Below are 27,253 nucleotides of genomic sequence, written 5' to 3' on the forward strand. Positions count from 1 at the left end.
CACTGTTAACATCTGTGTTCCTTGCACCAAAACCCTCTGCTTCCTGTGTGTGAGCCAACTCTGTTCCCACTACACCAATACCCAATACACTACACCCTAAACTTCCTCATCTTTTAGTTAGATGCCCATCCTCCCATGTGGAACTTTATCAAATGCTTTCTAAAAGTAAAAATAAATTATACTGTATGCACCACTTTGATTGTAGCCTTTTTTTTTTTTTTGCTTCTTCAACACAGCCTCCCTTGTCTGAAACCATGCTGACTGTTGAGTAAAACTGTTCTTACCATGTATTGCTTAATCTTTTCCGTAATACTTCCTTCCATTATTTACTTGTGATGCATGTTAAGCTTACTGGCCTATAGTTGCATGGATCTGCCCAATCACCCTTTTTATTTAACGGGATTACATTTGCCATTTTCCAGTCCTTCTGGATTCCCCCAGTGCACAGTAACTTCATAAAAATAAATCTAGGATTTATATATGTACTCACTAACCTCCTTAAATAACCAGGGGTACATTTTATCTGGTCCTGGTGGTTTCTTTGATTTCAGCTTATTTAATCTAAGTAGTACCTCTCCTTTTACAATTTCCAAAGCACTCAGCCCCTCCTTAGTAGTCCATATTACCGCCAGGATGTTATCCACTTCCAAACATGAAAAGACTTCAGAAAAATGCAAGTTTAGAGCATCTTCTATTTTAATGCCCCTTTACTGTTCCTATTGTACTTCACCTTCTTTGACTGTTCTTTTACTACTAAAATACTGAAAGAATCTCTTTGATTAATTTTTTCCCTTATCTGCTATGTACCTGTCTAAATTCATTTTTGTTTCCCTGAATATTCTTCTTAAAGGTTGCCCTCATGCTCTCATATGCCCTACGATTTACATTGGAGTTATTAATCCTATATGCCTTATACAGCTGTTGTTTTTCTTTGCAGCGTCTTTTTCAACTCATTACTTGCCCACTGTAGAGTTTTTTTTACTTTCCTACTAATTCCTAATTTTGGGAATTTTTGTATTTGTTCTTCATTTCTTGTAAAACACTTTTTAAACCTGTTCTACTGCTCCTTGGCAGTCTCTACACTTATTAGTTTATTCCCTTAGACTAGACTTATCTGCTAAAAATTACCAAAATTTTCCTTACCAAAGTTAAACTTAACAGTTTTGTTCTTCATGCTCTTCCAAATACTGAGAATTATATTATGGTTATTTGACCCTAGAGGTTCAATTACCTCTACACCCTGAATTCTGTCCTGAATTTCAAAATACTAAATCTAGAGAGGCTTCCCTTCTGTGTTGATGCTTTAACATAACTGTGTTAAAAAACGGTCACTAATTACATCTTTAAACTCTTGCTCTTGTACCCTCCTATTTGAAAGCTTTGCACAGCTAATATTCAGGTAGTTAAAGCCTCCAATGACTATAATATTCCCATGCAAACTTGCCTTTGTAATGTTACTAAAAAGATGTGCTTTGAAGTTAACTGTCTGCATTGGGTGAAGTCTATAGCACACTCCTAAAATAAGATCTCTTTCACTAATGCTTTCCAGATGAATGCAGTTGCCCTTACTAAGATATAGCTCATCATCCAACTGAAGAAGAGATGCATTTAAATTCTGTTTGATATAAATAGTAACCCCTCTTCGTTTTATGTTCTGTCTATCCTTCCTAAAAATGTGCAACCATCTATGTTATACTTCTCATTCTTTGTTATTCAGCCAGATGTATGTTGTCGCTATAATATCATAGTCATGCTCAGCTACGTACAATTCCATCTCCCTTGTTTTATTTTTTTCCACTATTACACTACTGTTCATACCTTCATGTACAATATTAAATCTTGTCTGTCTTTCACTCCTCAAACCCCAAACCACTTGTCCCAATAGGAGTCCTAATCCCCATAAATGTAAACCCTTCCTTCTGTCCTACACTAACTATTCTCCTCAGTCTTACCTGGACTGGTGGGTGACACAAGTAGAACCTCAGAGAACACTACCTTGTCAGTTCTGCACATCAGCCTGGCACATAACTCTTTCAATTTGGATTGCCAAACTGACTGCCTGTCCTTATGTATGTCACTTTTCCTACATGAACAATGACGACTGAATTCAACCTGCTCTGGCCAGGAGCTTGTCAACCCTTCCAGGGAGATCTCCCATTTGTGCACTTGAAAGGCAACACACCGACTTCCTGTCTCTGGAGCAAACCTACACTTTAATCACGATAATGATTGAGCCCCCCACTATACAACCTCTCTCTTTCTGGGGACTGCACCCTTAACCTTGCACCTTATGACTGTGACCCACCTATCTCTGCCTGTCTGGTCTGCAGTCTCTTCCTGTGCCACCTTAGGCGTGCACATTATCTCTCTAAAGAAAACCTAGGCCAGGTTCACCAATTCTCTACACTAACACAGGCCAACCAACTGCTCCTTCAGTTCAGCGAACCAGAGCTTGAGGTGCGAGATCAGTTGGCATCTCCTCCAGACATAGCCTTCGAGGCTCCTTCAAGTTATTCTCCAAATAGTCCAACATGCAACAGGACTTGATTTGCACTGGCCTCAGTATTAAAATTTGGTTTTGGATTGCTAACACTGCTCAAACCTCCTTTTTAATTTAGTGCAAATGATTTAACTAAAATTATTAAACGAAAAAAAAATACATCAAAGAACAAAATGAGCTATTTTACTACTTCTAGCCCCTTAAGCTTCTGTAATACCTTCCCTGTTTTACTAATTTGCACATCTCTTATTACTTGCTTACATTGGAGCTCTCTGCTTACACCTTTTGAACATCTTATTAATGAACCCTTACACTGCTACTATCTCCCTCTTATTTTACTCTGCATTCCTTACCACTAAGAACTGTTCTACCCAGCAGAACATTTTACACCCTATACCCCTTCTTACCAAGAAGACTCACTTACTGAATATTGGATACAGCCTAGTTTACTTAGATCAAAGAATAAAAGGTTATTTTACTACTTCTGACCCCTTAAGCTTCTGAAAAACTATGCCTATTGTACTAATTTGTGCTTGACTTATTACGTAATTTCATTGGAGCTCTCTGCTTACACCTTTTGAACATTATATTATTAATGAACCCTTTAAACATCCTTTATCTACCTCCTATTTGCTCTGCATTTCCTTACCACTAAGAACTTTTCTATCCAGAAGAACATTTTATATAGTACTCCTTCTTACTAAGAAGGTGAATATCAGCTGCAACTTATTTAGTTATTTGCTGTGTCTGTTTCTAACGACACTTTCACTTGTCTACGTACCGCTGAGCCCTTCTCATTACCAGTTACAAATCAGTGATTTACTTATTGTTAAACACATGTGCCCTCACTTTTCCACTAGCATTAATGCTTAACCTTACAAGTGCTGTATGGTGCGCTATCTAATTATTCGTTATATGACTTAACTTTTCCCCACTACCAAATTATTTTTAAACAGTTTGTGACCACAACACCAGTTATTTATTTGTAGACTTGCCAGTTATAGCTACCACTTCTCTTTGCCTCACCACGCCTCTCCTCTCCTTTCTGACACTAATTTTGAATACCAATAATAGAACAAGTGCAAGTAACAAGGAACTTTTCCTAAACAGTTTTCGAATACTCTATTTTTAAAAGGAACTTTTCCAAAATACTTTCCAAACACTACTTTTACTGTTGTGCGAGGGGGAAAAAAAAAACCTTTCTAAAACAAAAACAAGTTTTAAATATTCCTACATGGCTCCTAAGCGGCAACCAAAAACGAACATTTTCAGGAGCAGAATTTATTTTTTAAATAACTCTTGCACCCCAGTAATACAACTACACGGCACTACCTCCTGTTCCACTTGCCAGGATGACACCTGCCTGTCAGTATGTCTAAGGCACTTTAATGCTATTTGTGGTCTGGGAAAGCATTTGCCAATCTGTTACTGCTGCAAAAGTTTTCTTGCAGAAATTTAGAATCAAAATACAAAGAAATTGCTACCAATTAATCTATATGAAGCAAGATAGACACAAAACATGGCACTGACGTGGGCACGCAAGGCATGCTAGTTTGGAAGATGCTGATACTGCCTCAAGTCAGATTCCAAAAGTGTTAAATGCATTTAGATTTCAATATTTAGTCTTATAATTTGGCTAAGTAAAGCTTATAAGATAAAAAAAATAGGTATTTGATTGGCTAATAATGATAGAAATCAACATACAATGCTGAAATGGCTCACACATGAAGTAGCCAATATGCCATTGTCATAGTGGGGCTGATTAATGCAACTACAAGTGTTATATATTAGAAATATTTAGATGAGAACATGCTATTTAGCCCCACAAAGCTGTCCAGTCCTATCCTCTTAATTCCTCCAAAATAATATTAAGTCAAATTCTGAAGGTCTCAAGTCCTAGTGTCTACCACACTACTTGGTAACTTATTCCATGTGTCTGTGCTTCTTTGTGTGAATAAAAGCTTTCTAATATTTGTGTCAAATTTACCCTTAATAAGTTTATAACTGTACCCCTGTGGTCTTGTTGTATCTCGTTTATGCTTAAACTGAAAAGGCTCAGCTGTTTTAGTCTTAGTGATAATTTATCCCCTGCAGTCTTGGACTTTGCCTAGTCATTCTCCTCTGGACTTTCTTCAATGGTTTACACAGTTCTCCCATACTAATTCAACATAACCTCCTTTGACTTGTACTCTACAAGTCGTGCTGTGTAACCTAATATTCTGTTAGCCTTCTTAACACTAGAATCCCTGAAGCCTACGAAAAAACTTGTAATCCCAGATGACCTTAAATTCCTTCGCATCTCTCCATTAGCGTTGTTTGTTTTGTAAATGTGTTGATCAGTACAAGCAGCCTGCTATCCCATCCACCCCAGTGCCACAGAAAGGGCAAAAAGTTCTTCTAGCTTAAGTCTTGTTTATCTCGGTGTGAGGTGCCTGGAGTTGTATAGGGTAAATAATATATCGTTATTTGGAACACATACATTTCATGTTTGTTCTATGACTGCAACGATCTATGTAAATGTAGGATGACTGGAAATGCGAGAAATGTTGAACACATACCTAAAACAAACTTTTTTTCATGTTATAGTACTAACGACAAAATTTTTGACATGAAGTGTGTAATGTATGAAGACTGAAGTCCAAACATCAAATAAACACTTTCACAAAAGGTACACGTGTAACAAAACAAGTGTGCTTTTATTCAAGAATATAGCCGAAGAAAAAGAAATAGGGTATGACGCTTACACAACCACTTCTGTGGTGCAGTGGTAAAAACTGCTGACTTGTAATAAAGAAGTGGCCGGTTCAATTCTGGCTGCCTCGCAAATATACAGTTTTTAGTAGTGAGCTGCTCTTATTGTTAATATTATACAATAAATACATGCATTTTATTTGTGTCTGTAACAGCCAGTGTAAATTTATAGTATTTATAAAAGTTAGCGTTTTTTTTCCCCCACTTTTATTCTCTCAGTCACAATCATGATACAACCCACCATCACCACAACCCCAGATCGGACGCTGTTAGTTTTTATTTGAAACTGGGAATACCTGTAGATGTGAGTGGTGTTTTGAGACAATGGAACTGGAAAGTCTCTGATCTGGAGGGATAAACGCTGACAAACAAACGCTGGTGAATCATGCCTTCTTGGTATCTCATTGTCACTTGAATTTTTTATATTCAGTTTTATTGAGTGTTCCTGCTCACGCTGAATTAGTATGCACCTTATGGTCCATGATGTCAAAGCTGCACTGACAAAGACAGTGTAATAAATTTCAGAAAACATTGTGGCACTGATGCAACATTATTCATATTCATTCGCATACCTTCTTGCAGTTGTAATCAGTAACCACGTTTTTTTTCCCAACACACACACACCCCGATCTTGCCCAGTCTCCACATTTTGGTGCAAGGTGGTGTTTCTTTTGTACTCTAGCACATGCAGAGGAAAGAATAGTACAGAGAGGTCAGTTCCGCACTATATGCAATCATCAAATTCGAATGTTAACAATTCCCAAACTCATAAGGACTGTCCTTCCTACATTTACGACATGTGTACCTGTTGCAATGTACACACTTCTCTCTATGCTGTGGTTCCTATTACATTGAAGGGGCACCTGATAGGGAGTTTGCTTTCCTGGGAGAAGCGGTGGTCTTGGAACAGAAACTTGTTGATGTTGTGTCCTCTTTTTCTTTTTCCATCGTCTTTTCTTGTAAGAAGCCACAATGAAGTTCGTGTGCAAGGTGAGCAAAGAACACTCTTCTTTTCTCAGTGGACCCCGTGCATACCTTGCACAGTACATGTGCGTTCATCACAGCCTGGTCAAGCGTGTTGTAGCACACAGCAACCGGCCACCTGCGTGTTCCTGTTCACACTGAGTAAGCTCACACCTTCTGGTCCATGATGTCAATGCAGCACCAGAGGAAAAAAAGAAAGAGACAAATATATGTTACATTTTGAAGAAATCATTTTATGACCTGAATAGTACCAATCAGAAAATATCATTGCACTACTACAATATTATTTTAAAACGAATAGCGTCAGATCAGGTGTAAATTGTATATGTAAAAGTTAGCTTTTTTTCAGTTTTATTCTCTGTCACGTTCACACTCTCCTTCCCTCAACTCCTGATCTGACCCTAACTAACCTCGTGAGCATAAATTTACACCCGATCTGACGCTGTTAAGTTTTCAGATAATATTGCATTAGTGTGAGATGGTTTCCTTCCAGTTTCTAATTGCATTTGGATTATGTAGGACCCCATAATCACTGACACTTTGATATTTTTTACAATATCTGTAGATGAAAGGCCTACACATCTAAGGGTAATAATGCTCGGTCTTATTTCATTTGTTAATTGCCGTTTTTTTGCAGTTATCACTAGAATATTGTCCAAGTAGTACTTCAGAGGGTGTAGTAACACAGTCTGTTCCAACTCTGCTTTAAGACAGAGGGTTTTTATGTAACCAACAGAACTTGGGACACCTGTGCAAATTGTTAGCTTTACCTTGCAAGGCTTAATTTGCTTTAATTGCTGCATAACATCTGTGTGTTGTAGCCTATTAGTTGTTCCCTGAAGAAGGCTCTTTTTTTTTAAATTCTGATATTTCCTTATTTTTCAGCTTCTGCTAACATAAACTTTAAATTTAATGCTCTGGCATTTTACTGGTTACTTTTTCACCATTTTAGGTCATTCATTGCATTTCAACTGAATAAATTTGAAGAATAACTGGAAAAACTGAGTTATTCTAAAACTTTTGACTGGTAGTATATGCTGGTTGGGACAGGCTCCAAAAATCCAGTGGTCTAATATATTAAGCAGGTTAGGAAATTACATGACCTTTAAATCTTATGACCTTGCCTGTAACTAATTGTTTCCCATGCCCAATTTATATAGTGGATTTTGTAATTGCTGGGATACAGTAACTGAAATGCTATTTTAACAACTTATACTCAGTTTAGCAAAATATAATCCCCAAGTTATATTTGCTTAATTGAAAATGTTTAGGTTCTAGTATTTCCCTTTTTAATGCAAGGACCAAATTAAGTTGAGGATTACTTTAAATAAGAGTGTTTTATAGGTAAAGCAAACCTTCTCCATACTCGTTTGCTGCAACATAATAAATTGTTTACTGCTCAAGCAGATACAATGATATTTTTGGGTAAAAAACAGAATGGGAAACCACAAAAGGGTTTTCCTAACTATGTCTGAGCTTTATTCACTTGATTTTGTAAAAATTGCACTTGAAACTGAACAAAATTTGAAATGATATATTTAGACAAAAAATAACATCCCAGATCAATACAATCATCCTGGGATGTTCACACACACACACACATTGAACTGTTTGCCAGAAAGCAGTTTTTTTTTTTATTTGTCTCAATTATGGCACACAGTGGAATTTATAAGAATATCATCTTACTGCATAGCAAATGAAGAAGGCTGTTGAACATCAGATAACACTGGTTTGTTTTAGAATCTGTAAAGCCCTTTTCAAAGTTTTTCACAAGAGTCAAGGGTGTTGTACCGTGTTAGCCATTATGAATGTAGAGAAAAGCCAAGCAAAATGACACCTTTTATTGGCTAACTAAAAAGATTACAATATGCAAGCTTTCGAGGCAACTCAGGCCCCTTCTTCAGGCAAGATGTAATACAGAGACTGGAGTTCCCTATGTTTATATACACACTCTAGGACAAGAAACAACACTGGTAAATCTTTAAATGAGAAATTTTAAATGTAAAAAATTAATAGATTAATTCAGGCTAGGGTTAATTTAACAAGAGAGAGAAGAACAATGTATGGTCAAGATCTCTGGATAAGATAACTGTCCAACAAAGTCTTTTGAAGTTTGTAATGAGTTTTTTCAAAACAATGTAGATCTGTAGACAGGTTGTCTGTCATTCTGAGAGATGTAAACAATCCTCATATCTGGCCATAAAACTCTTGTCTCTATTCAATCCACTAGAGAATGAATTTACACAGGTTCCACATTAAACATGGAAACACAGATGTTCCTGTAGCTGCCCACTTCAACAGCCATGGACACTGTGAGAAGGATTTTAAAGTCACAGTGCTTATGGACAACTTCAAAACACAGCAAGAGAGAAAAGAATGTGAAGTTAAACTCATGCTAAAATTTAATACATTACAACATGAATTGACATTTTCTGTCACCGTACATTTAAATAAATCATTGTTGACATGGAACACGCTTGAAATGCATGTGTTCCAAATAACGGTATATTATTTACTCTATACAACTCCAGGCACCTCACACTGAGATAAACCAGACGCTAGCTGGAAGAACTTTTTGCCCTTAGTGGGGGTTTGGGGGGGGGGGGGGGGGGGGTGGAATAACAGGCTGCTTGCTGCTTGTGCTGATCGACACATTTACAAAACAAAAGACGCTAATGGAGAGGTGCGAAGGAATTTAAGGTGGCCCAGGATTGAGTTTTTTCCTAGGCTTCAGGGATTCTAGTGTTAAATTTAAAGTTTAGGTTAGCAAAAATGGGGAAAAAAGGGAAATTACTCAATGCTATAAATGGGCCTTCTTCTGGGCACAATTAATAGGTTACAATCTACAGATGTTCTACAGCAATTAACTTAATTAAGCCTTGCAAGGTGAAGCAAACAATTTGCACAAGTGTCCCAACTTCTTTTTGAGAAGTTGAATAAAAAGAACAGGTCTTTAATTTTTGTTTAGGGCTGGGCAATATGCCAAAAAATGAAGCCTTGATTGTGTTAAACTCGTGGACGATTTATGATTTGTTCAAATAGTTCCTCATAAAAATCACTTCACTATTCTTGGTTGGGGGGAAACAAAATGAGAAATCTGTCCACATTTTGCAAACTGATACTATGGAATCCTTCCTAGTAATACCAAGAGATATATATTTTATTGTCCATGAGGAAAAGTGCAAAAAAAGAAAGCTTCTTTCTTTTCTATAGTTTTGTTGTAATTTGTTTTACATTCTCCTTCTCTTCACATCACTTACAGGGAGCTTTTCTTTTTTGCACTCCTCAGTGTTCTTCCTTATATGTCCTTGGCCCCTTTCTTTTCTTTTTCTTTTTTTTTTTTTTTCCTCCAAAAAAAAAGGTTTCACCAGCAGGAAATACCAGCCAGCTTCTTCACTCTACTATAACTACATGAGGGGCTTACTCTAACCATTTTTGGGCCCTAAATAAGGTTTTGCTTTGGCACCCCAACTAGCACAGTGCAAACATGTGCTGTGATATTGCATGTTTCATCAAGATAGTTTCAGGTTATATCGCACCGTGGCCCCTGTTCCTCCTTCGGGTGGTGGACCTCACTGCTAACACTGTTGCTCCCAGAACCCAGTCCTGGATAAGCATTAGAAAATGAATGAATGAATCAAGAGAGTTCACGTTTGAGGTGCAGCTAAAAAGAAGTTGTAAAGCTTTTAAAAATGCCCAAAGAAAGCAATGGCAATCTCCTGGGCCTCTGGCTGCACCTGTTACTACTAAATTTAGAGTGCGGGCAGCACATGGCACAAAGAGAATTCAGGTTTTTTTTTTGTTTTTTTTTTGCAGCAGTCTGTAGAATTGGAGGTGGACAGAGTTAAAAATGCTAAGATTTGCCATGGGTGTGATGAGAATGAATAGGATTAGGAGCGAGTATATTAGAGGGTCAGCTCAGGTTGGACGGTTTGGAGCTAAAAGTCAGAGAAGCAAGATTGCGTTGGTTTGGACATGTGCAGAGGAGAGATGCTGGGTATATTGGGAAAAGGATGCTAAGGATATAGCTGTCAGGCAAGAGGAAAACAAGAAGGCCTAAGAGAAGATTTGTGACAGAGCAAGATGCAGAGAACAGGAAGGTATGGAAAAAGATGATCTGCTATGGCAACCCCTAATTGGAGTAGCCAAGGAGGAAGAAGAAGAAGAAGTCTGGTCTGCACACCTTTATCCTTCCCCTTCATGTTATCACCACTTTCATATAGTTGCTCTCTGCAATCATCAAAGGAAATATTTAGTTCTTCTAGTCTGTCCAGGGCAGGAGAAGACAAAATTTCTCCTGTTGTCTCTGTTGCTGGAATTAATCTTATAGAATGCTATTTAATCTTGGGTACTTCCTCCAGTGTGACAATTTGTGTTGTTTGTTCCTCATGGCTAACATCAGGTGTGCAATACAAAATAATCAAGTAATATTTGGACTTCTTGATGTCACATACTGTATACCCATTTACTTTCTCACTTAAGGAATTAATTAGGTCGTTTTGAATTGTTTTGCCAAGGTAGCTTGTATATGTGCTGGTGCCACTTTCAACATGTTTTGTTAGTTGTTTCATAAATGCCTTTCTCTTGAAGCAACCTCTGATAATCAAACTCATTGAACAGTGAACACGAAAAGACCACTTCTAGGGAAAATGCAACAACTTCACATATATGACAGTAGGGGAGTTCTAGCCCTCTTTTGTTTTTCAGAGGCAATTTCCAGTTGATTGATTAAATAATTTTCAGATCAGTTCTCTTTTGTGCAAAGTAAGACATTGCATTTTTCGTGGAGTATTCCATGGTGTAGAGAAATCCATTGTGTAGCTTACTAACAAAATAATTTAATAGCAATTGCAGATTTATATTATTAATTCAGTCCCACATTCCTAAGTGTGTGGTTTTATTTTATCGCAAGTGTCTTCTCTCAGATAGGTAAACCTGTGCCACTGTTTGTCAATCAGGTATCACAATTAAAAGTTGATACCCACCTTTTTGATCAGGTGAGCTACCTGCAAAATGTCACTGTATAAAACTGAACCAATCAAACACCTCCCATAAAATATAATCACTTTTGTCATTCTGCCCACTTATGGAACCTTACTGCCTAAGCACAAGCAAGTGGTGTGCAGAAAAGAAAAACAAAACACTTTGAATGCAGCCCCTAACCGGAATGCTCAGGGCCGTGAGTGATTGCTTAAGTTGCCTAAGCCACAAGCCGGCTATGACTGTAGCTCTCTGGAGTAACCTACCTCTAGAGGAGTCACTTTCTCCAAGTGCACTCTTTTATACCCTTCTGACTGCTCTTTTCAGACAGCCTGCTCATTTTTCTTCACCATCTTTCACAGCCTAACCACCGTTGCAGGGTAAGAAGGCATGAAGGACAGCTTCAGCGTATTTTCCCCTGGTCCCAGACAAGGCATGCTCTGTTGTCTAACAGAATTTATAATAGTGAGTATGCCTTGTGCAGTCCATGCTTGAAGCTTTGCTTTCTTGCACCGATTCCATTCTGCTGTTTCTGTTTTAAGTGCTGAAATTAATTGGATGATCTATTATTTTTAACTGCTATTGTCTTTTTATAAACATTGAATTTTACATTCGTTCATATCCAAACGTTACATGCGACACAAAATGTCCGCTGAATGACTTGGCATCAGAGATTGACTTGCATAGTAGGGCAGCATCAATTGAGAAACATCACAGTCTCAGCTATCCAATGGTGTGAAGTTTGAAATGGTATGATCCACAGAGCAGGAAGAACCCCGGCCAGAAACATCTGACTCTGACTCTGATCTGACTCTAGGAAACAGCGCAAGTACAGATGCAAACCAAGTGTGATCAAGAGTCACCGGTTCGATCCCCACTCACTCCTATATTTGCCATTTTACAGTAGTAAGCTGCTCTTTTTGGGGGGGGGGTGATGTTAGAGCACGTGAGCTTATTCAGTGCTGTAGGATCAACGCACATGTTGATCTTTTTTTTCCTTCAGTAATAGTGCCAACATAAATCCACACCCGATCACACTACTGAAAATGGCAAATATAGGAGTGAGTGGGGATCGAACCGGGGACACTTGATTACAAGTCAGCAAATCTTAACGCTACGCCACGGAAGCTGTTGTATCATCCTTGAACCTTTTGTGAAAGTGTTTACTTAATCTTTGGACTTCAGGCTTCATACACTGTATAGTTTATGCCTACATTTTGTCATTTACTACTAAAATATGAAAAACGTTTCTGTTTTAAAAATGTGTTTACACAGATTACTATAGAAACGGAACACACATGAAATGCTTGTGTTCCAAATAGCGATCTACTATTTCCACTCTAAAACTCCAGCACTTCAGTCACTCCCAGATAATCAAACAAGGCATGAGGTGGGAAAACTTAGTGAACGTTCTGCAGCAGTGGGGGATGGAATAGCTGGCTGCTTGATGCTCGTGTTAATGGGCACATTTAGAAGACAAAGGAGAGGTGAGAACGGTTTTAAGGTGGGCCGGATCTACAAGTTTTTTCGTAGACTCTGGTAATTCTAGTGTTAAAGGGCTCTCCACACAGCTATCTGCCTCTGCTCCCAATCTTGAGCTTGCTTGCTCACACGCTCCAGCTCCTTTTGCCTCATGCCGCCTTCTCTCTCTCTCCCTTTAACCTCCATTCTATTCTTGTCTGTTGTCTTTTTTTCTGTCCGATCTCATACCAGCGCTGCTTCATACAGTATTCCTCCGTTGGTGTAGCATCTCAATCTCGCACCACAGAAAGCCAATGAAGCAACTGAGACAGCCCACACCCTCATGTGCAGGTGCGTCTTGCCCCAGATACTCCACCAACTCCCTGCAGCTTTATGACCATGCACACCCACGGAGAATGAACCAGCCAATTATTTATGATTTTATTAAAAAGAGCCACTTTATCTGTGCCATGTGCCTGCTATACCACAGAGTATAAAAGGCAAAGACAAATCATGGAATAACAATACCAGATCAAAAAATGCAGCCTCCGGTTTTTCAAGAGTAATTTTTTAGCCTGCTTTTTGTGAGGTTGATCAAGGGCATAACTCTTTCAGAGAAGTGAGGTGTGAACCTGTACCCTGTTAACCCTAAGAAAGCTTTTATTTGCCTTTTGTTTTGCCAGAAAGGTTAGTTCAGAATGGTGATGATTTTGGAACACTCTTAATTTCCTCCTCCTACCAAATACCCTAAATATTTGGCCTCTGTCAATCCAAAGAAACATTTCTTCGTATTTGTCCAGAGACTGGCTTTGCATAGTATGGTAATAACTTTCTGAATATTCTGTATGTGATTCTCCCATGTGCTGGAATAGATGACGATGTCATCTAGATAGGCGGCACTGTAGCCATGTAGTGTTTAGCCGTAGCACTTTATTCACCTGATGTGGAAAGAGGCTTGTGCCCTGTGCAAGTGAAATGGAAGGACAAGAAACTGCTAGAACTTCACAAGGTTATTATTACCTTACAGTGAAACCAATACCATAATACATTAGTTGGCTTGGTCGTATCTTATTAAATTACAATTAATAGTTTTTGGAATCAAAGTAATACATATGGTTTAAGGTGAGCAATGTTTTGCTCCATTCCTGGTCAACTTTCTCCAGACAAGGAAAGAATTTTCTGCACACTTTCTTTGTCGCACCTGCTGGTTGCAGTTGGTTCTACAGTTCCTCTTTGAGGATTTTACACACAGTGTCCTTGGCTGATAGAAACGTTATGCCTGCTGGGTTTGCTGTTGATCAGTCAGCCCCCATTGTTAGCAAGGCAAACAATTTGTTTACATACAATCTGTCTATCTTGCTCATGCACTTGCTGAACCTCAGAAAGGTTGGAGTAATGGCAACCCTGTCCAAACTCCCAATATAGATAGATATTCCACCCTTCCAGTCCAGCAAAGTTGCCCTCTGGAATAAAGAGATTGTTTCAACCTTGGTTGAAGCCACATCCTATCAGCTATGGGTTCTGGCAATGGGCTAACAAAATTGACCAGGTTGAACCATAGTTTTATTAGAAAAGCAGTTACTTAGGGTGTGGTTGATATTTTTTAAAGGAAGGAATAGAGGTATTGCAATAAGTCCATCCTTTTGGCTAAACATTGGTGCAAAACTATCTACCACAACATTGTCAGATCTAGAGTTATGGTCCTTTTTTCAGAATTTGGGCACCCAGCTTGTTACCTCCCTGCATTGTTACAAGGCCTGGTATTAATTGTCTTATCAGATAAGGTGCAAAGCTGAATTCCAATGAGTGGTTCCACCATGCAGACTGAGACTGACAATAAGAGTGTCTGGTCCTGTCTTTTAAGCCAGGATTTGCATTCTAGCCATAGCAACAGAATGGATAATCTCTGTCTGTCAGTCCTACACTGTCTACACAAAATGACTTGACTGTTGCTTCTGTAGGAGATTAAGGATGACATCAAAACAACCTTTTATTGGCAAGTAATGAAACAGGCATTTTATATTGTTCCCATTTTAATGAGTTACATGGATATTGCTCTCTTAATTCAGGAGTATTTTATTAATTCCATTGATATATCAGTGAGAGTGAGATGCAAAATTTAATGAAAATCTGTGTGATGCTGACAAGATTATACTTGCTCAGATTACGTAGTATAGTTGTAAATGAGTTTTGCTCTTACTTATGCATTTTCTTTCCTTTAATGGTAACCACGCACAAAGTTGTAGACATGTTTGCTAAAGTTCATAGTAACATCGAGGAATAATTGTGTAATATTCTTAGGTAGTGCACTTCTGAAATACCATGAAGTACAGAAAGAGTGTGGTAACAGAAAATGGTGTTCATTCTGTATTTAGTAATTAGTATAGTCTATAATTGTACATTAACCAAAAACTGTTCACAGCAGTCTGCACCATCACTCGGTGAAGAGCGTTGTACAAAAAACAAGTTGAAGTTGTTGGAAAATGCAATGATAGCATTCATAAAATTGTGTTTATTTTGCCTTAAAGTTAAAACCCATGCATCTTAAAATCAAAGTATGCATAGCTTTCAGGTTATGTGCTATGATGTGAACTCTTACTGTTAAGGTCCATATAGTATTTTACGGAATTAGATCGGAATTCCTTTATTTGCCATTCCATCTTGTTAAGATGTGTTATATTAAGAAAATAAAGTATATGTGCAATAGTGGGGGAGTAGTGTCTTTTTTGATAATTTGATCTAATCATTAGTCTTTTCTTATAATTTGACATTGTCATATGTCACAGAAAAATATTTTTGCAAAGGTTATGAATATTATAATGGATCTAACATTACATCCAAATTCCTAGTGAAATTAAAAACCCAAAGATACGCCCTATTTTGTCCATAAATTAAAATGTAAATTGCAACCTTCTCTCTTTTGTGAGCCAATGCCCACCAAAAGATTTGTACTTGTAACTGTACAGTATAGTACACTAATATAATTGGAATATAACTTACCATAAAAAGTAAAGACCATTTTGCTTATGTGTGGCAGATTGTAGATCACAATCACATCACCAGGCATGGCTAAAGTAGATTTATACATTAACTTGGGAACAGGTCTAAAATGATCAGTTCATTTCTTTTCCTGCAGGTAGACACAAATCATGATCGTCTTGTTAGCTTGCAGGAGTTTCTGAAGTCAACTGAGAGAAAAGATTTTTCTAATACTGCAGGCTGGGAGGTGTGTATATCTAAATATTAATATTAAATATGTCGATTTGCCATAAATTGTGTGATTGTGTCATTGATTGATCTTGTGTTTCCAATATAGACATTAGATGAGAAGCCTGCATACACTGAGCAGGAACTTAGGCAGTTTGAGGCAGATCTTGCTGTTCAGGAGGCAGAGCTTGGAAAGAGAGCGGAGCAACTTTGGAAAGAACATGAGGACCTAAAACAAAGGGAGAGAGAGCTGCAGGAGCAAAAGAAAGAGTACCAGCAAGTAAATAAATAAATAATATATTTTTAATAAAAATATATATTTGTTATAGTTTGTAGTGCTTAGTTCATATATACAATAATGTACCATTTATCTTACCAGTGTATGCTTCTTTTTAAACCAATGTCTTTTCTTAGGCAGTAATGCAGATGGCACAACGAAAGAAAGCTCCACAGGTACAGGAGCAACCTCCATCAGGTCCTCAAGAAGAGCTGCAATTTGTGGGGGACAAACAGCCAGGTCATTAGGTTTTATTTGCAAACTCCTCAGTGACATATATATTTGAAAGATAATCTTTATACTGTAGTGTTATCCTGTCAAGTATTAACTTAGTGGACAGCAGTAAGTCCAATGTGCATGAGCACAGGTAGTTAAGAAGTAGCTAAAATGTACTTAATAATAGAAAATATGTATGTTTGTATAATTATGTATAAAATACATACACATATACAACAATTTTATGAAAAAGTGGTTGAAAGGTAAAGACAATTCTTCTGCACTGGCATTTCTGCAAAAAAGGCAGATTTTTTTTTTTTTTTTAAAAAACGCTGGCCACAAATGCAACACCTCTATTAGTGAGATACAAGGAAATGTGGCCTGATCCATGAAGTTTCATTGTCTCCAGTTGGTTGCTGGTCAGACTAGGTTCAAAGCATTCTGTAAGTGAGGAAGTATCTGCTGGATCTGGCATAAAAAGTAGAACACACATTTTGTTTGTTTGCAAAATGAGCCTTTAGTTGCCTCTCCCATTTTTTGTGTATAGTAATTTTTAAATGAGGCAGGAAAGAAGATTTTGATCATTTTGAATAATTAAGAAAAGCATGGTAAGCATATATTTTGTAAAATCACCTTAAACATTTCAGAGGGTTTTCTCTCATGTCAAAATGCATTCAAGTTTTACAAACTACAGAAATTTATTTCCATAAACATTTTAAATGCTTTCATTATTGCTATTTAATATACATATCTAGGACTTTTGAGCTGAAGAACAAAAAATGTTTCTACATGTAAAGCTGCACACCTGAGTGTACCATTTCTGGTGTTGGTAGAAAAAGCTTATTTATAATATCGCAGTGGCAGTAGACAGTTGCAACATGAATTCATAATAATGTAGACAATCTAGAGGGGTGTTCTTAGAGAAACAGCTTGACAGTCTCTAAAAAATTGAAAAGCTTCTGATAAAAGATGGTTGTCGTCGTCTTCTTTATAACACACATTGCAATGGTCTTCAAACACTGTTTCGTTACCAAAACACAAATTAAGTCAAAAGTACACTTTCTTATTGTTCAGCATTTGATTTACATGTAGGCAGAAATAATAGTTACCTTTTAATACAATTTAAAGTACACTAGAGGAATTTATTATTTTTGTATTACCCAAAATCTATACCCCACCCCCATTCTCAATCTGTCCATTTGTAATTGAACTATTTAATGTAAATATTGGATGTTGCCTGGCATTAACATTAGTTTGTTTTAATTCACATTCCGTCATTGCCATGTTTAACAAAATCGTGCAATAAATATTATTTGGTCAAATATAACAATGTAGAAACAATACATTTCTGTAAAAACAGAATTATTTTGCATATCTAGCTTGTAGTACTGATGGCTGAATTTAAGTTTTGAGTAGCTGATTAGTATTTAGTGATTAATGTTCTTTGCAAGCTTGCTGGAGTTTCCCTAGCATTTCAAACTATATATTTTAAAATGTTTGTTTAAAACAAGTTATGTGGGATTAAAATTAGAAATCTATTCTGCTTCTGCTTAGTCCCTTTTTACTAGTGCATTTGGAACATTACACCAAAATATTAATTTCATTTTTGTTTCCTTTCCAGAAAAAGAAAAAATGGAACAAACACACCTTCAAACAGAAACACTACCTCCTACTGAGCCCCCAAGAAATCAGCCTGATCAAGCATTTTAGGGATAATAGTCCTTACTGTGTTTTCTATTGTCTCTCTCATTCTCCTTTCCCATAGCATTTCATTGTTGATTGGACACTCTTTACTTAATTTTCATTACTACTAATTTCTAAAGACATGCTTTTTTTCTGTTTTTCTTGGAATAATGACTTTGAAAGATTCTCGCATTTTGCTTTTAGTAAAACTTTGTCTAGTCCAAAAATTATCATTTGGTTTATTTTTATGTGGACTTTATTCTGTGTTTCCACAATTAACATTTTCTTTGGTATAAATTACTTGCAGTTGATCCATGGCCACCTTTTTATCAGTGAAACAGAAGTTGAATTTAATATGGATTGTGGCCTGCCTGTATTACTACAATGTGTTTTGAATCAGATACATTTTTCCAGGAATATTTGTTTTATGAGGTTTCCTTAGCCATCCCACTAAGGAGGGAAAGATTTTAGCACTGGCAATCAATATGATCCATATGTGCAAGCAGAACCGATTTAAAAAAAAAAACAAAAAAAAAAAAAACCCACAGGCAAAAAACTCTATTTAAATATGTGTTTTGATTTGAAGAAGATTTATTTATTTTTAAATTGTACTTTTTTATGGCATTGTTGCCAGCACTTTAAACAAATTAAACTTGCTGCAATTTTACAAACTGTTGTATGCCTTTAAGGTTAAAAATAATTAAATGAAGTACAGCATTGCTGTCTTAATAAAGAAACTAACAACATTTTTAAAATTAATATGCAGTCATTTTTTACATTTATGCAACCTTTGGTGTTTGTATTTTAGTTATACAATATTCTTTCATTGGTTGAATTTCTCCAGTACTGTTAGTTTCTGCATTTTTCATCACTGTAAGTTAAGAAATGCTCCCTCAAACATGACTGTAAAGTTGTTTTTATGTAGTTTATTTTTTTATTATTGTTTTAGTGCTGTGGCTGATGTTGCTTTTTTCAGAGCAACAAAAACCTTAATTTAATTTTTGACTTTGCATGAAGTGTTTGTTTGTCTTTACACTTGTGTCCCAAGGACTTGTCAACTCTTAACTTGCTGGGGGTGGATGAATGAAACAATGAGGAAATGTTTATATGTATGAATGCAGGCTTTGATGAACTAGCATTCTCTTTAAGGTTAATTCTTACCTTGTACCTCATTCTGGCAGGAAAGAGTACAGCTTCTTGTAACTCTGTATTGTATAAGTGAGATTAAAAAATTGATTGAGTGGTTGAGTAGTTGGTTTGGATGGTGTGGCATATAGAAGATGTTTAAACATTATAAAAGAGCTTACAAAACATATCTCACTATTGATCTACAGCAAGCTGTATTATTCCATTTTGGCAACAGAACCGAAATTTCACTGTGGTTTGAATATAGTAAAGCTTGACAAGAAGCATACTGCTTTGGGTTCAATACAATTTCGGAGGTCAGATATTTTTAGTTAGCCTCCTTAGGATTAGTAATGATGAATAAAAATAATATGAAATGAACAGTAATAACAAAAATAAAAACAGTAATAATACTACTAATGATGCCAAAACAGTATATAATCTCAAAATTAGTCCTTTGTGTGTTAAGTCTTAAATCTTAAACCAGGGTGAAAGCCACAATCCAACATCACAGTCGGGACAATATTAGCGTGTTTCTTTTTGAATTTTAACTCCAGATTTATCAGTTTTTGAACAGCACACTGCACAGGTACAAGTTGGATTCTATTTTTTTTCCTGTTGGAGGTATATAATCAATAAAATGTCTTCCAATAAGATGCTCTGGATTGATCTGTGACGTGCTGGGTTGACCGCGTCTCTTTAGCGGTAGTGTGGATGGGGGATGTATGGCAACGATATGTTCTACAAGCTGGCATGTAAAGTTTGCATGAGATACAGTATCGCCAGCTTTTTGTTTCTATAAGACAAATGCATTCAAAATGCACTGTTCCTTTTCTTGCATCCACATAATGAAATTGAAAGTCAATTCTTGATCCGCACAATCTATGCCTCCCATCGTGCTATTGTAGTCAACCACAACACAAGGCTTTATAACCTGCTTGTTGCCTTTTGCCTGTACAATGACCATAGCTGCATTATGTACAGTGCTAAGAAGACCAACATTTTTCTTGCCTTTCCAGTCCAGCTCAAGCACGTTACCGTTTTACCAAGCTACTAGCACACCTTGCTGTAATTTAGCTCTGCCAAAGTCTTCAGACATCTCATGTAACTATATGTCACTTGGGACTAATGCTTTTAGCACGGTTTTCGCAGCCCAAATAACGCTCAGGACTAACACTATGGAAGCTACTATTGTGACTACAGAACTTAATGGGGAATAGTGACAGAAGCATTAGTTTAAGCGCTACCAGTGGATTATAAAGGGAATTACTTACAATTGTTTGACAAAATTATTTTATTTGAACTTCAGATATGGTACATTTCAAATATGCATTAACTGCTTATGCACTAAGGGGTTTGACATTGTTGTACTTAAAGCATATACTCAAAAATAAACAGCCATTACTCTTTTATTGTAATAAAGGAACAGCAAATGACTGAAGAGTAGTGAGTACAACACTTCAGATTTTTAAAGTAATGTATTTATAATATTTTAAAAATATTATTTAACTAATATCAACTATATATAACACACAAACTTTTTAGGGATTTCTCTCCAGAAAACTGTATTTTACAGTATATAACCAAGACCTTTTATGATGCACAACTCTGGAATCAAGTTTCTATTGTGATCCAGTCTGTCGGCTGTAGTCATAATCCATAGCATCGTAAAGTTATACTGTTTGGCACAAGGTTTCTCCTTTTTTATTTTTGAAACATTTAGTTACTTGCACCTAAGCAATTTCTCAAATGAAGTATTTCAGTTGTAGTTATATATATATTTATATATATATATATATATTATATATATATATATATATAGAAAAAATTATACACACACACACTTTATATCATTCTGAAGCAACAAGTAAATAATTTGGAACTATATGTGTATAACTATGTGCTCATTCAAACCTTTAACTACAAAATTTTTTTTCATGCCAGTCCTTTAAACAATTTCGTTTACCATATTTACGGTGTAAATATAAGAACAACAGAAAAGCAGATATGTAAAATTAAATGATTAATTATATTAAATGAAATAAGACAAATGCAAAATAGAAATATATACATATATAAATATAAATATCCCTCCACCACAGCAACAACGAGATACCACCACATATAAATACGACAAACCCTCCCTTGCCCCTGTAACATATAACAAACAACGAACAACAACAATGAATGATATACGGAATGAATGATGGTGAATTTGAGTCCGGTTATAAAAACTGACCTGAATATGGATGACTGAACTAGAGATAAATGAGTTGTTTGATTTTCCCGGCAATTGGAAGCAACCTCACCGTGATTCCTCGGCGTGTGGTGGATGACGATCTGACCCCGGGGTCTCTGCAGATGAGGGATGGAAGACAGTCCGGCAAAATGAAAAACAAACTGGTGCGAAGGCGCGATGTGAAAAAACAGCAGGTAAGTTGATCCGTGGTTGTGGAAAAAATGGTCTCCTTCTTTCTTCTCTCTCTCCAGGCTATTCCCTCCTGATTGCTTAAATAGTCCTGTGACGGATGTAATTAATTGATAGTGAACAGGTGTTTTCCAGGTTTGGGGCTGCGGTCTCATTCCATCAGGGGGATGGCATTCACTGACGCACACATAAACAGCAAATGGGACGATGGAAACAAGACACACTCAGTACTAACATTTGACAACACTATAACTATGTAGCCCCGCTACAACACAGAAGAAGCTTACATTTTGTACAATAATTAGGGTTTCTGAGCTGCAATTACTCCATCTCCTGCTGTCTGTTGCAGCTGCCCTACAAAAGATCAGTGCATTATTATTAATTTTTGTTGTTGATTTTGCTTTTTTCTTGCATTTCACATCTGGAATAAGTACATACATACATTTTCATTTCAATCTTACTCAAGCTTTGTTCATAACAATGTATAATAGTTTATGAAGATGATCTGTTACATAGGCATTATATTTGTTGCCATTATTGCACATCTGTGTCATATAGTACAAATGACCATTCATAAATAACTGTTCATCATGGGAAAGGTCTGAACCTCAACTATCTAACGGTAATGAGCCTTTCACTGTATGTGACTCAACATAGGTTTGTTATTTGATGTATGCAGACTAACTCAGCTGTGGTGCGCTGCTTGCCTCCGGGGTATATGTGTGCAAATTGCATATTTTTAATAATGAAAAAGAGCAGACAACATGAAAATTTTTTATTTGAAAGAAGATATTGATGGGTATATAAAAATACTATTATTTCTTTTGATTGACTTTTGTTGGTTTATTGCACCATACACAAACAACTTTGAAATATGCTAAATTGTTTAATAAACAAATACATAGTATAGGTTTAGGACATTTGGTCACTGAAAACCAGTTGCTGAGTTAATGGTACTTAACCTCTAGCTACTTATTAAAGATACTGCACTTCACTTTGTACTGAATTTCAGGACTGTACACACTAGTTTAGTACAAATGCATATAACTCAACATCCTCTTTAATGTATTCTTGTAAAACCACCGTCTAATAGTAGAAATATTACCTTCCTTCTAGGAAATCATTTTTAGAGCAATTCCTTGTTGAAAGACCAGCTACATGGTTAAAGGTACTCTTTTGCACAGTGTAGTGTATTTTAAACTGATAAACACAGGTCTAGTATTATTTACTAGACTGAAACATGATTAAATACTAGAAATCTTAATTTCCTTCTAGGATGTCACAGTTTAGAGCAATTTCTTACTGAAAGATCAGGTACATGGCTAAATGAACTCTACTGCACAGTGTAGAGTATTTCAAGCCTATACTGTAAATGCAGGTTTGGTACAATTGAGGTCACTTGATGTATTGTTACAAAAAAAATTTCTGTAAGAAGAAATAGTATGCTCCTGCTAGAAAATCACTGTTGAATGCAATTCCTTGCTTACACGCTAGCTACATGATTAAAGGTAATGTATCGCTCTGTCTGTTTTTCAGACATGTAAATGCAGTTTTAGTACATTTGAATATAACTTCATGACCTCTTAATTATTATTACAAAACAAATTTCTAATAATAGAGATGGTTCTTTCCAATTTGCAAGTGTCTGTTTAGAGCAACTACATACTGAAACTCAAATTGCATGACTAAAGCTACTGTTTTGAACTGTATAGCATATTTCAAACCTATAAACACAGATTTAGTATAAATGAATATAACTCTGATGTCGTATACATGTATCCTCCTGAGAAATCACTGTTTAGAGCATTTCCTTACTAAAGTACTAGCTGCATGTTTAAAGATATTGTATTGAACTGTATAGTGTACTTCAAGCCAGTACAAATGTACAACTGAGTATAAAAATCAAAGCCCTCTAAACTTGTCCATGTAAAACCACTTTCTAAAACTAGAAAAAGTTATTTTCCTACCAGGAAATAGCTGCTTAGAGCAATTCCTTTCTGTACAGAAGAGCTATATAACTAAATCGACCATATTCCACTTTGTTGTGTATTTCATGTACATTGTAGACTAATACAATTGCATATAGCACAACGAACCTCATAACTTATTATTGTAAAACAAATAGAAATAGTTCCCTCCAGCTAGGAAATCACTGTTTATGTGAGTAGCAATTCCTTGCTGAAAGAACAACTGCTTAGCTGAAGGTACTTAACTGCATATTTTTTTAAAGCCTGAAATCACAGTTCTGATATGACCGAGTATAACTAAAGGTCACTTAATGTGAGATTACAAAAACAGGTGATTTAATGTATTAAAAAAGCTTCTTTAGTAGAAATAGTATCCTCCTGTAAAGAAATCACTGTTTAGAGCAGTGTTTCCCAACCTCGGTCCTGGAGGCACACTGTGGCTGCAGGTTTTTGTTTTAACCAGCTTCTGTTTTTAATTGGACTCCTGGGCTAATTAAGTGATGTATTATTTCCTAAGTTCTGTGTTTTGGGAACAATATAGAAATTAGAAAACTAAGTTTGGTAAAATATATAATTATATATATATATATATATGTACCAAGCAATTATATGGGAATAATGTATTTTTTTCTTTTTGACAATATTTTCATCTTTATTTTCATTCTACTTTTCTAGGTGTTCTCATTGTTTAATGAATCCATTATTTACTAATTGTTGGATCTGATGTTATAGTAGTTGCAGCCTTTGATTATTCAGTCTTGTTTGCCAGCGTGTTTGCTCTGCTCATTTTTAATTGTCATTAATAAGATACAACGAAGGGGAAAAACTGCACAGAGAAAGGGCAAAATATAATGAAATCAACAAGAGTGTTAAACATTTAAATTTATAGCAAAAGCAGAAATATTTCTAAATGTATTATAAATGTAAAAATCATGCTGCTGTGCTTTTCTGAATGTAGAATAAAAGAAAAATAATACCAGCTAATTAAATGAGATCACAGGTGTTGTCACTGATTAGGAATCTGGTTGGAACAAAAACCTGCAGCCACAGGGGGTCCCCAGGACCGAGGTTGGGAAACACTGGTTTAGAGTATTTCTTACATAGAACACCTACATGGCTAAAGTTATTGTTTTGTTCACAGTTTTGTATTTCAAACCTGTAAACACAGGTTTAGTACAATTGAGTATGACTTGTAGACATGTTAATTCATTAAGATAGAAATGCTTTTTAAATACTCAAAATCTCATTTTCCTACCAAGAAGTTACTGTTAAACCAATTAATTACTAACAGACCAGGGGCCTCATGTATAACTCCGTGCATAGAACTCACACTATAACATGGCATAAGCAGAAAAGCGGGAATGTGCGTACGCACAGAAAAATCCAGATGCAGGAATCTGTACGTACGCAAACTTCCACGTTCTTCCACTACATAAATCCCGATCAGCGTGAAAAGTAACGCACGTGCACGCACCTGCTCTCCCGCCCCAACTCCTCCCAGAATTACATCTCTTTGAATATGCAGATCAATATAAATAGCCCTTAAGCTCAGCCTTCTGTGAAAAGACAATGGAAAAAGCATGGGGGAAAATATAAGAATTTCAGCGAATACCAAGTGGAGGCAAGGAAAAACGTACTATTTGTTGGTTTAAACAGTGGTATAAACAAGAAAAGGAAGTTGATCGAGTGACCGAGAGTGTTGGAGAAACTCAAAAGCTCAAGTTCACAAAGTTGCACAGTGCCCAAAATAAAAAAGAAGTCCAATATCAAAGTCGCCGTGAAAAGCTGAGTCGTAGCCCACCGTCTGAGTGTCATATGACAGCTTATTAAGGTACAGAGAAAAAAAATAGGCACACAGTGTGAAAAAAGCACGAAATGTCAACTTCAATCTCAAAATTTCCACTTTAATCACGTAGTTTATTTTGTCATTAAAGTAGAACATCATAAACTTCACCTATAAATCGTTTAATTTACTAGTTTCTCAAATCCCATCGTAACTAAAGTGGCACGTTAAATGCTTTGTTTTGTATTTGATCTTCTATGTGCTCTATGTCTGTGAATCACTATGTGCTTCCGGGTTTTGTCTTCCTCCGACAGGACACAGAATCCATTACATTCGTAACATCACAGCTCTCTGAATAATTAAAATACTGAGATGTATACTTGATATAATTTTCATGATGATAGGAGTTAAAGCATGTTATTTAAACATGGGAACACGGTGGCGCAGTGATTGTGTATGACCTTCGATGAATTTATTGCAGCGGTGCTGTCTCTTTCAAACGTACTAACCCCCAATTCCTGTCCTTACCTTTCTTTCTCCAAATACCTAATCGCCACACAATCAGCTCTGTAACAGACGTTAAGCCATCTGTAAGCTTAGAACGCAGATTCTTCAAAACTTTTAAGGAACACTGAAATATCTTCGTAGTGTATGTTTAATTATTCTATCCTTCATGCCAGTCCCAGTGAAGCATACAGTGTGAGGCAGGAACGAGTGCCAGATCCTTGCTAGCGTAGCGACACGTCCTTTAATTATTAACAATATAGATTATTTAAATGAAGTTAGTTTTATCTGTATAATATAATAAACATATTTTGCTGCATTTCATCTTAAAAATGATGTCGTCATATATAAATACGAGCTTTATAAAGTGGCTCAGGTTGTGCAATATTATAACTGTAGTGCAAGTTTATAGTGAGGTGATTGTACTTATAAGTACAAACAGTTCTACAAGGAGCAGTTGATGGACTGATTGAGTGCATTTAGAGCTCTTGGGATGAAACTCTTTCTGAACCGCAAGGTCCATACAGGAAAGGTTTTGAAGCGTTTGCCGTGTGAGAAGCAGTTCAAATAGGAAGCATGGCTGAGGCAGCGTGTGCTTGATGCTGTATACCGATAATTCTCTTTCTGGTCAGCTGCTCCGAGTGGTGCAGTGAGAGTAATATGGAAAAAGATGATCCGCTGTGGCAACCCCTAACAGGAGCTGCTGAAAGAAGTAAAAGAAGGTTCAGTGAGAGTAACAACACTAAAGCAGTTATGGTATTATTACTATTTGGAATAGTTTGACCATTCCGTGGACCATTATATTGTTACTGGTTAATTACAATCAGATGCATTAAACTAATAAACAATATGCGGTTAATTTCAGTGTATTTATACGGACATGTCAGGGATGTGAATCTGGAAAAGAAAGGGTAACCACACAGGAACAGTAGCACTGCTTATTGACGCTGGTGCCGCCAGTCTGCAAAACCGAGTGGAGAACTTGCGTACGCCAGGGTATGAGGTACCGTGGAAATGTGCGTGGCTTTACGGCAAGTTTAGGTTTTATACATCGCGATTTGAGCGTGGAAATGTTTGTATGCAACATTTATGTGTACGCACCGTTTATAAATGAGGCCGCAGGTTCATGACTAAAGGTATTTATATAGCGCTGTTTTTATACATATAAATCTAGTTTTGGTACAGTTGAGTATAATGTAAACGTATTAAGGTAGAAACACATTAAAATCCTTAAAATCTTAATATTTTACTAGAATATCACAATTTAGAGTAATTCTTTAGTGAAAGACCAGCTACAGGAGAGAAGGTACTGTATTGTACTTTCCAGTATATTTCATGCCTATAAACGCAAGCTTAGTACATTTCAGTATCACTCAAAGCCCTGTTG

The 27,253-nt window shown here is 36.4% G+C and overlaps 1 protein-coding gene across 2 annotated transcripts in view; it reads left to right on the forward strand.

Annotated features, from left to right (window-relative positions):
* Nucleotides 1-18,805, forward strand: part of nucb1 (nucleobindin 1) — an 84,059-nt gene extending 65,254 nt beyond the window's left edge. For both annotated transcript variants that reach the window (XM_028813638.2, XM_028813637.2), the window contains exons 10-13: nucleotides 15,813-15,902; nucleotides 15,993-16,163; nucleotides 16,298-16,400; nucleotides 17,998-18,805. In XM_028813638.2, the coding sequence (XP_028669471.1) occupies nucleotides 15,813-15,902; nucleotides 15,993-16,163; nucleotides 16,298-16,400; nucleotides 17,998-18,086 (453 nt within the window). In that variant the 3' untranslated portion in view covers nucleotides 18,087-18,805. The remainder of the gene's footprint in view (nucleotides 1-15,812; nucleotides 15,903-15,992; nucleotides 16,164-16,297; nucleotides 16,401-17,997) is intronic.
* Nucleotides 18,806-27,253: the final 8,448 nt, after the last annotated feature.

This window comes from Erpetoichthys calabaricus, chromosome 11 (genome assembly GCF_900747795.2).
Source record: "Erpetoichthys calabaricus chromosome 11, fErpCal1.3, whole genome shotgun sequence".
Lineage (NCBI taxonomy): Eukaryota > Metazoa > Chordata > Cladistia > Polypteriformes > Polypteridae > Erpetoichthys > Erpetoichthys calabaricus.